The 10826-nt window shown below is 42.2% G+C and overlaps 1 protein-coding gene across 1 annotated transcript; it reads right to left on the reverse strand.

The window, feature by feature from the left end:
- Positions 1-710: 710 nt before the first annotated feature.
- Positions 711-9413, reverse strand: SAXO1 (stabilizer of axonemal microtubules 1). The gene is made up of 3 exons (XM_019470757.1): positions 9285-9413; positions 5939-6141; positions 711-1663 (listed from the first exon to the last, which is right to left on the reverse strand). Exons 1-3 carry the CDS (start codon positions 9404-9406, stop codon positions 711-713), a joined length of 1278 nt encoding a protein of 425 aa, XP_019326302.1. The 5' UTR covers positions 9407-9413.
- Positions 9414-10826: the final 1413 nt, after the last annotated feature.

Genomic DNA, 10826 nt, shown 5'->3' on the forward strand with positions numbered 1-10826 from the left:
TGAACTGTAGCAACACATGACAATTTCAACCCTTTGATGTTTCTGGTACCCTTGCTGCATCCTGCAGTGAAGAGCTTTTACTGAAAAGCTTCCCTTGCAAGTTGTCATCCTAGGGTGGCATCTTTGGCATGACATATCTGATAGCCTAGCTCTGGGCAGCGCAGTGACACAATTAATGAAGGCACAATCTTCAGTAATACTTATCCAGTAATTGTACCTTTTGTATGTGTCTTCAATGCGAGTGACTGATAAAGCCAGATCTCAGATGTTGTTATCCAGCCATGACTTTTAAGTGTGATTTCACAGCATGTAATTCATCTGAAGAGGCTGTTCTATTGCTGTCATCATGGACATGGCTGAACCCCCGTTACACTAATAATAATGTACGTTACTACGAGATCTCTCTTTTAGTGTCTCAGGAGGAGATTATGTCTCTCAATTAAAGAGCAAGGGTTAGGTGCGGAAGAAAAAAATACAGAGAAACAAGGATCAGTGTGTCTCTTCCCTGGATTTTATGTTTTTCATTTGTGCAAATGATCCAGAAAAGGCCAATGCCTGGGAATTAAGTTTATTTTAAGAGTTCTCAAATATGAAATCAGTAATTGGTTTGAAAGAAAGTTACAAACAAAATCAAGCTGTCATTTGTAGCTCACTGAGGCCGTGCTCTTTGAATCCGTTTCCAAGAGGTCTGCACCCACCCTCTTTTTGCTTCAGTGTCCGCCTTGCAGGCACTCACTCATGGAAGCAGGGAGATAGAGATTGTGACCATCAGCATCAGTTCCCTCAAAGACGTAACCGGGTGGGTGTTTGTAAGAGGCCAAGCATCTAACAATGCCCTTTGGTGTGTAGCTGGTAGCATAGACGGTTTTAGCATCTAGCAGAGTGTGATGCTTTGGGCCTGACCAGCCAGGTTTATAGCTCTTCGTAACTGTGAGCGGATGAGGCACATAATGGGTCTGAAAGGTAGTCAAGAAATCCATTGGTTTTGCTGGGAAAGTCAGCTCCGGAACACAAGTGATAGGTGTTAGTCTCTTGCACAGCCAAGGCTTATAGTCTTCCTTCATTGTAGAAGAGCTACTGAATGGCTCAGTACTTATTTTAAGCTGGGCCAAAGTTTGACACATCTTGGCTGGCTTGCCATTTGGGTGCTTGTAATGTATCTGAGTAGTGGTGTGAAGGTCCATTTTCTCCAGAGGAGGAAGATATACATCAGGTTTTTTGGTGAATACAGGAGGCCGTGGCCAAGCTTGGTATTTTTCCTGAAACTCGGTTGTAGAGGAAAATGGAAGATCATGGAGAAGCTTCAGCTTGCATGGTTTTGCCAGCTTGGCTGGCTGACCAGCCAGCCCCTTGTAAGAAACTTTATGAGTAGTGAGGCCATCGAATGGGACCTCATTGACCTTGTATTTCTCATATTTGTGGATATAATGTTTCTCCAGAGGATGTGGCACATAATTCACTCTATAATTGGTTATATTCTCAAAGGGAGCCTTGCTTTTCTGGACCAGATTCAGAGGTTTGCAGCTCTGAGTGGCAACTGGCCCCCTGTAGAGATAGTCATCCTGGACAATGGTTCTGTGGTCAAATTTTTCTTCTGATAGGTGAAACCTGTCGTTTGGTCTGATCAGCTCTGCCTTTGGTTCATTCCATAGCATGTAGTCACCTGAAATGTAAGAGGAATCCTATCTAAGTGCTCAACTGAAGTTCTTCGGTGAGTTTAGGCTTATACCATATTATGTTTTGATTATTACATTTTCTACTGTAATAAATATTTGTTGATGCTGTAATGATTGACAAGTCCTATTAAAAGAGCTGCTGTTAGAACACATTATACACTAGTGTGCTAATCCCTGGAAATGCTTAGCATCTACACAGGAAATGGAATGAAAATAGTCCTGTACCCACACCTACAGAGATGGTGAAATACAATGTCGGAAGATTAAATTACATTCTCAGTCTTGCAGAGACATTTTCTGCACGTGACTGAGTGGGTGCTGTCCTTGTGCTCAGTCAGCCAGAAATCATGAACGCGGAGTATCATGACACTGACTTCAACCCCCTTCATTTACCTTCCTGCAGCTATGTTGTGGCTGGCTCAGAGCACAGGCAGAGTATGACTATGTCTGCAGAAGGCTGTTCAGGTGTCTCCCACAGTATCTCTGGGGCAAGGAGAACCAGATGTCCACCATTCCACTCTAAAGGCCAAGTGGCAGAGCTACCCTTCCTCTTTCTACCTTCTCATCTGGGGATGTCCTGATTTCTCAGCTGCACAGATGTGATACTGCCTACTGTTTGCTGAGTTCAGGGTTTTGCAGCTCATCTGGGTGCCAGCAAGCTGTGCTGTGTGGCATCTCCTCGGCTCTTGGCTTTGCTCTCTGTGGTACTCCTGCTGTCAGTACAAGCAGCAACTGAGAAGGAGCTTGTAACTCTGTCTCCAAGTCTTCCTTATTAGAAAAACTATGCTGGAATTTGCAGATCAAGCCTACACTGATCTGAAACATTGAATCATGTTGCAGAGATGGTCCATACCCCAGAAATCTTGCTATCCAAATTCCTGACTAAGAAAACAGTTTAGGTGGCATTTTAGAGACATTCATATCTTCCTTCCTTGGCAGGATACCAGGAAAAAAAATGAGGCATTGAGACTTAAAAAGATTTGCACTCAGTCACACTAGAAATCTATTGTAAAGCTGCCTAGCTCTCCAACCAGTGCTGCAGCCACAAGACCGTCAATTTTTCCCTTCCTACTAATCCTGTGCAACTTCCCCTAGAGAGCATTATGGTTACTGGTAGGAAGTTGAAATGAAATAGTTTTGGAGCTAACCCAAGTCTTTTTTTTTTTTACTTTTCCCTCCTTTCAAACCACACTGAGAGTCATGAGGCAAATAAGCTTGCAGCTGACTCTGCACAGGAAGGAAGTCTGGATTTCAAAGTACTAGAGAGTAAATGATGCAATTAGGTATCAGGATATTTGAACTCACCAATCCAAACAGTTATTCCTTTTGAATGGCAGTGGCTATTGTACTGCACAAACACAATTACACAAAGGATGTGTTCATTACAATGTGAAGTTGACCAAAAAAAAAGTACCTTTTTGCCCCAATTAGGTGTTCATTTAAAGTCCTTCTGGTTCAAATCAAGCCACTGCCTTTTGCTCTGCCCTGGCGCAAGAGAGGAAGCAGCAGCCACAGGCGACGTGCTGCTCCCAGTGAGCGCCCTGGCCCTTGGGTACCAAGCTGCCCTCGTGCCACTAATTAGTGTAGTCAGCTGAGAACATGGGCCTGCCTGTGTGCACCAACATAGACATTCATTTGCCACTGTTGGTGCCACTGAAGCCCAGGCTGCACACCCTGCTAGTGCCAGGGGTGTTTAAATGCCCCAGGTGCTCCTGTTTCTCTGGGGAAATAGAAGATGTCCAGGCATCACTGCACTGGTGGGATGCTGACCTTGTGCCCATGCCTAGGGTACATCATTTTCCTGGAGAGATGGTCCAGCAGGGTGAACCACAAGCGTATATGGACACATATCATTACAGGCAATGTATTAATAAAGTGTTAAAAAGTGAGAAGCTAATGAGATTCAGCCCATCTCTAAGCAAGGGCTCATTCAGAGATCTGACATTTCAGATGCCAACCAAGAGTTACCAAAAAACTTTTTAGGTTCTCCCATCATCTTTGCTGGAAAATAGTCTGTGCATTTTGGATGTAACCACAGCTTTTGCAAAATATTCAAAATATGATCAGCAAGTCCATCTGTCTTCAATTTTAAAAATTTACAAGCTCTACACATTTGGAGACTTCATAGGCATTATGAATTTATTTTACTTAGTGTAAGCCAGCAGTGCTACTATTCCTTCAAAATGTGTTACAATTTTATTGTAACTCTAATTCTTCTCCCATAGATATTAATAGTTTCCCATGTAGCACAATCTTGAAAACATTAGGGGGTACAGGATGGAACGGAGGATATGAACCATATGTTATTGGAGAGTTGGGTATATCTCACTATAACCAAGCAAGACAAAACTAAAATTAGATTACGTACCTGCAGATAGATAGAAACAGCTATGTGTGTGCTTGGAGGAGACGAGAATTTTGAAACCTTAAGTTGCAAAGTCATCTGACATTAACCGTTATATGCAATAGCACCATCTTAAACCTACAGTGCCATGTGGGATGTGGTGTGTTTAGTGCGAAGAAGTATGACAATACAGTAGGAAAGGTAATTTAATGCCAATGCAGCACTCTTTTATATGCTGCTTAAATATTTGAATTATGATAATTAATTGAATAGCATGTTTCAAAATTTCACACTTGAGTAGTGATCAGTAAAACCTAGTAATGCTTAGAGAATAACACAATGAAAACTTGTATTTTTGGTGAACCTGGACCTTTAAAAGGGAATTCATTCAATATGCAACTTGATCTTTGAGGAGAGGGTTTGGATGAAGATTTCCGTTTGCAGTGTTTTGAAAAATACTGCAAATTATAACCAATTCTGGCTGTGACACATTTTATTAGAGCTCTGGAGTAACAGTTAAGGTGCTGACCTAAACACTGATAAAAGACAAAGATATACATCTGGTTCAGATACAAAGAAGTTAAGGATATCTAAACACAGAAGGAAAGATCCTCCGCTTGCGCAAAGCAGCCTTTTTGGCTTCACTGAAGCTATTCCAATGAATACCATCTGGTGACATTGCCTATGCAAAACAAAGTGTTCAAAATTGTGTAAACGTGGGTATTTTGCACCTGTGGGTCATAGTCTTCATGACTCAAGTCATTCTAAATGGACAGTGTTTCCTGTGTGCTTAATGTAAAAATTCCAGTTTATGTCATTGCAAACATGCAGCTGCACTGAAGTCTGACTTTCAGTCATTTCAGCTGGGTAATCTTAACACTGCATTCACATACCTTTTATTTCCTTACTTCCTTTTTTCATTTTGAGTTTTCAGAATAAAAATCGTTTCTGTACATTGGGACAAATCTCGATGCCAGCACCAATCACAAGCTTTTATATTTGCACAGCATAATAAAAATAAAATAAAAATAAAATAAAATAAAAAATTATTTTAAGAAGTACACAAATGCTAGCTATCTGCCCAGCAATGTTAGCTAGCTGTGCAGAGGGGAGGCAAAATCCTCTGATTTTAAAAATTATTTTAAGAAGTACACAAATGCTAGCTATCTGCCCAGCAATGTTAGCTAGCTGGAAGGTTTGCAGAGGGGAGGCAAAATCCTCTGATTTTCTACTTATGACTTACTACCAAAATTAGCACAGTTACTGTAACTGTGTAACTGAAAGTTTCTCCCAGTACATGCAGAAGAGAATTTGTGCTGGTGGAGAGGAAGAAACAAAACCACCTACACCAAGTAACTGCTACTGAGAAACAAGGGTATAGTAAGATGCACAGTTCACCTGTTTTACCAGGAGTGGAACTTGGGTGCTTTGGGCATTTGTGTGGAACTTCTGTGTGTCCGTAATTTCCATATACGTCTCTTGCACATCCACAGGTTAATTCTGCAGCACAGGCAAAAAGGGTCCCATGCTTCATGACCTGCTCAGACCTAGCAAATTCTACATATTTTAGATGTGTCTGATCCACTGAATGTGTGGACCAGCCCTGCAGTATACCAAGAGTGTGTTCAGTGTATCCTAAAGATGATGCTGCTGGACCCACGTGCAGGAGTTCACATGGCCCTGCTTCTACCTAGGATGCCTGTAGGCCTCTCAGACATGCAAAGGAGGTGAATTCAGAGAGATCCCAATGCTACCATTAATGTGGGGCTGTATTCCCAACAATTTGTGTCTGTCTGGTTCCTGCACAACTTGTTGGCATACATGGACAGAAGGAGTAACAACTGCACACTGTTTTGATCTGTATTCTTAAAAATGAAGCTACTGGTGAAGTCCTGAAAGAAGCTGCAAGGGCACATACCTTCATAAGTGGTTCTTGTATCCATCTTGGCACTGGGGATGTGTCTCGTCACACAGGGGAGGCATGGAGATACTTGAGCGATAGGGTAGGAGTTATAATCTTGTTTGTAAGTGGAGGTCAAATCCATACTCTCATCACTCTTGACATGCTTTTCAGGTGGTTTAAGTTTCTGTGGCAACACTTCATGAGCTATGTAATCTCTCCTGTGAAGAATAATTTAATTATGTCTTTTGTCTTAAGGAAAAATTTATATTCCTTTTTCTGGACACACAAAGAAATTAATACTTCCCCTTATCTCCACAGCCTAAGAAAGTCTGGATAGGACAAAGCAGTTAATGAAACACACAAGCCTTTCACATTTGGAAACCTGGACTCTGAAAAAGGAACTGAGGCAGCGCTGGACAACCTCAGGCAAGCCAGGTTTCCCCTTCTCTCCACCCAGTGAGATTAATGGCCTTACACAAAGCTATCTCTGTTCTACAGTGGAGTTACACCAGAAGACATAACTCCTTTTAAAAGCCCAATAATTATAGCAGGCTATCTAGTATGTATGGAAAACATAAGAGAGGCAACAATAGCCTTCCCAGACAATACACTGTACAACAGTTCAGCCCAGGATGGGGAGATGACTACAAAACAGTTTTACAGCAAAACACCAGTTGAAGAAAGAAACATCAGCATAGCATGGTCAGACAGTCACCTTTTCCTCAGGTACCACTGTAAAAGAGCTATGTTAAGATACTGGAGTAGTGTTACTTAACTCCAACAAAACATTACAGGAACAAGATGGAGAAGAAAATAACATCACCACCTGCCATTCACTAACATGAACCTATTTCACTGCCCACATCCTTTTGTACAGGGCAGAGAGTCTGATGCCTGGCACCAGCAAATTCAGTCTCTAACATCCGAGTAGTTTTCCACTGGTGTGCAGATCTGTTTACACCATTGGCAGCCAGCCAGGAGAAATGGTCGGTACGGGAGCTATTATAATGTTAATATTGTGCTTTGCATCTGGAGTGATGCCAGGTGGGCAAGAGCCTGAGCCTCTGAATATGCTGTATTAGTTATGTATTTTAGCAAATAAACAAGGTTCTCAAAAGTCTGTGTGGAGCAGAAGGGAAGCGAGGCAAGAGCCGAGCCTCTGAATATGCTGTATTAGTTATGTATTTTAGCAAATAAACAAGGTTCTCAAAAGTCTGTGTGGAGCAGAAGGGAAGCGAATTCACATTGCAAAGTATTAGATATAGGGTTAAAAACAGAAACGCAGAAGTAAAGAAAAAATCCTAGAGCATCAAGAGGTAATTATGTAGGTGTCATTCATGTTGTAGCTCCTTGGCATACTTTTGTCAGCAATTTAAAGCCAATGTGTTTTTTAAGAGGAGCCAAGAAAAGACAAGCAGGACTACAACAGGCATGCAGCATCCTCAGCAGCAGGGAGGGCTCGGTAACAGAGAGGGTCTTTCCCAAGCTACTCACAGTACGCTGCACAATCCCACATTTGAAACAGCCGAGCCTGTACCAGAGGCAAGTAACAGATCACAGGCAGGCAATTCTTCACCAGTGTGATCAAGGGTTTTCTGGCAGTGGGAGTACTTTTTCCTGCTCTGACTATTGCAATACAACAGAACCTGCAGTGGAGATTACAGAGGAGAGATGATCTGCTGATAAATCAGTGGCAACCTGCATCCAAGACACCATGAAAAATGGTACTGCCAACTCCCAGACTTTATCAAGGGAGCTTGCTGTTGCAATATGACACGTAACACTCAGTGAAGTGTTATTAGAGAAGACTGGTAACAACTCAGTGTTTGCTGGCCTCACAGTCCCTGCAGTTATTCTCATACGCTCCATCAATTCATTCTCTCTTCAGTTTAGCTACACAGAACCAGAGCTTTTAACAGCCCTCTGACAGGTGGTGTCACTTTTCCACTAGGCCTTGGTACTTTCACACTGGGTGTATTTTCTTACCAGTGTTGCCCAGAGGACAGCAAGACTTTCAATCCAATGGCTAACTGTTCAGGCTCTGTGTTTTCTCCTCTTACAAGGGTAGGCAACTTTTACGTATTTGGTAGAGTGCATGCCCTGAAGAAGCAAACATAAGTAGTTTCTGCGCTTTCTTACTAGGCTGCTTTTCAGAAGTTGTACTAAACTCCAGGAGTAACAGTTACTGTGAGAATCACCAGCCTTGTCTGAGCAAGGATAGTTTTGCTGATTGAACGGGAAGTTTCTAAGGACTCCTTGACAGACCCAACATGGTAGCTGCCCCTCCTCGCCTACCTTAAAAGAGGACACCAATTAGCCCAGAATTTAGTTATAGGCAGACACAAAGATGTCTAGCTGCTTCGTCTCATGCTGGAGATGGAAGCAGCATGAAGTGAAGTCTGTTCTTTGAAACAGACTCTTAAAAAGGGACAGATAGGGGAAGGAGTTGGGAGAGCTTCCACGTCAGGATGAGGACAAATGGGTGGTGGTAGCTGTTAAGACTTTATTAATAGCCATTGGCATCTCCTAGGTCTGTAATTCAGTTTAGCAAAGGCAAGAGTGACGTTGCTCATGACTGTGCCTGTGATGACAGAGGAAGTAAACATCAAGATCAGGCAGCAGCTGCTGTTTGAGGAAAGGGAAGCTCTCGGATTCATATTAAATGATCAGATTCCTGTTTTTTATGAGTTTCTTCTGTGGACAAGCACTTGGCATATCACTCTACCAGCAGCAGGGAAGAGCCTCAGAAGTTACTTCCATCAGGGAAATGGGCACAGTGCAAGTGTGAAGACTTCTGCTTGAACACCAACACTGAGCAACAACATAGCTGAGAAGCAGACACAGCCCAGCAATCCACAGTGATTTCCTTGAGGAAAACAGCCACACCTCCTTTCCAATCATCAAGCTCTACCATATTCACACCTTCTTGGAAACCAGTCACTCACGTTACAGTGTACAAAGTGCCATACAAAACACAGAACAAAAGAAAAATACTCCTCCAATATAATTCATACTTTCCCAGACAATATTTCTGCTGGTTTCCCAGAAGCCTTCCCAAAACAGAAAGTAAGCAAAAGCCAAGACCATGACTGTGTTTCTATGGCCCATGTATTCTCTGATCAGATCACATCTCAACCTGAAGGCAGTGCAAGAAAAATAGTTGCTTGCCTCGACTACAACAACTGGCCTCAGACCTTCATCCCTCCTTCATAGAGCCCTCATGAGTGTTTGTACAAGAGCAATGTTGTTTTTTAGAGTCTCCCCTTGTGAAAACCAATCATTTTTCTTTTCTCCGTTACCCATCTCTCACACACACATTATCTAAGTCACAGTCCTCACTTTCTTTCACTATTTTTCATACTTTGTAGTCGAGATGCCTTCCATGGGTATCTGCGCCATCTTGTACGCTTTCTTTGGCTTAAACAAGCCTCTGGGAAGAGTGATGGGATAAGGGGGGTATCGCTCCCTGTACTCTGACAGCATGCATGGCTTCTCACTCTTCTCATAAGGTCTGGTGGGCAGGTGTGGACAATGGTGACATCTGCAAGGGAAAAAAACAGCACAGGAGTTAGTGACTCACAGGTAGTAGATTAATAATACCTCCTTGTATAAGTCAGCTCCAGACTGCAAATACAAAATAGTGGATAAGTGAGTATTGCAATGACTGCTACAGCCTTGATTATTTAAAGTGCAAAAGCATAACCTGCACAAAGAAAGGCTTGTTTCTGTCTACTACTATAGCCTGCAGTCAAAAAAGTCCATGAAGCCAACAAAAACAGCCTAAGAAAAGCAAGTTCACCTAGATGAAGAAAAAAGCAAGTTAATCTGAGATACAGCCAAGTGTGCTATGTTGTGCTGGACTAGAAATTCTATTTAATGTCCCTTTTGTTCCATTTCTCATAAATTTATTATCCTACTTTGCCCACATATTGAGCTTACTTGTGTAGACAAGTGAGCAAAAGGGTAACAGTTTGAGAGTCTCTATTCACTCACACTTGAGCAGCACTGCTCTGCCCATCTCTCTTTCTGAAAGCAATTCAGTCTGGGTACTGCAAGACCTCTCCATAATGTGCACCAAAACAAGGACAGTGAGAACAAACTGATTTTCTGAGGAAGCTCTTTCCTGACTGAAACTAAAACACCACCATGGATCATCCATCATTGGTGACCTCCTTCTTTCCACACTGGGACCCACCCAGGGCAAGGCTCATCCTGTCAAAAAGAGGTTGGGATCCCACCCTCAGATTTCTTCCCAGAGACATAACAGTTTATGTCCCTTTCTGGTTTGAGTCAAACACACTAGAATCAATGCAAAGGTTGCTGATTAAGGACTTCAGTAACAAGTCCACAGGAATTACAGTGAGAAGAGGAGGCCTCTGGGTTTATGTCTCATACATCACTCCTGCCAAAGTCAGAGTGTTCCCTACTGGATGTATGTTTTCCAGTACTATCTCTAGTCCAGAGCTGAATTACTCATTTGAAAGAGCTTCTATACGTAACAGAGTCCCCATTAAATTAAATGTTGAGCAATCTAGGATCAGTAGATGTCTGATTGATTACCTAAATTTATACAGATGATAACCTCTGGTCTACATTCAAAGGTAGACCTTCATATGCTGAATCTTTTTCCAAACAAGCACAAGAGGGAAAGAAAGGCCCAGAGGGCTCAAATAAAATTCAGCATCTTTTTGACAAGCCAGTTTCTCACTCAGATTACAAATCCTTCTGTGAAATCATAAATCAGGAGGAGTCCTAGTAGATTCATTTGAGTTCGGACACAAAGGGAGTCCTTACAGGGACTAAGGCAGACTATCCCTGTCAGTTAAAATATTAGAAGAAAAGACTTCAGGGTGGAAATCTAAAAAAAAAAAAAAAAAAAATGCCCCACCCCTTTAGGAACTTT

The sequence above is a fragment of the Aptenodytes forsteri genome, unplaced genomic scaffold, assembly GCF_000699145.1.
Source record: "Aptenodytes forsteri isolate BGI_AS27 unplaced genomic scaffold, ASM69914v1 Scaffold46, whole genome shotgun sequence".
Classification (NCBI taxonomy): domain Eukaryota; kingdom Metazoa; phylum Chordata; class Aves; order Sphenisciformes; family Spheniscidae; genus Aptenodytes; species Aptenodytes forsteri.

Bases quoted from the DNA above. Each gene is read 5' to 3' on its own strand.
- SAXO1 (XM_019470757.1), bottom strand. From the start codon at position 9,406: ATGCTGTCAGAGTACAGGGAGCGATACCCCCCTTATCCCATCACTCTT. The intron at 6,142-9,284 runs GTATGAAAAATA...TATTCTTCACAG, and splicing joins GAAGGCATCTCGACTACAAA to GAGAGATTACATAGCTCATG. The intron at 1,664-5,938 runs GTATGTGCCCTT...CTTACATTTCAG, and splicing joins TACAAGAACCACTTATGAAG to GTGACTACATGCTATGGAAT.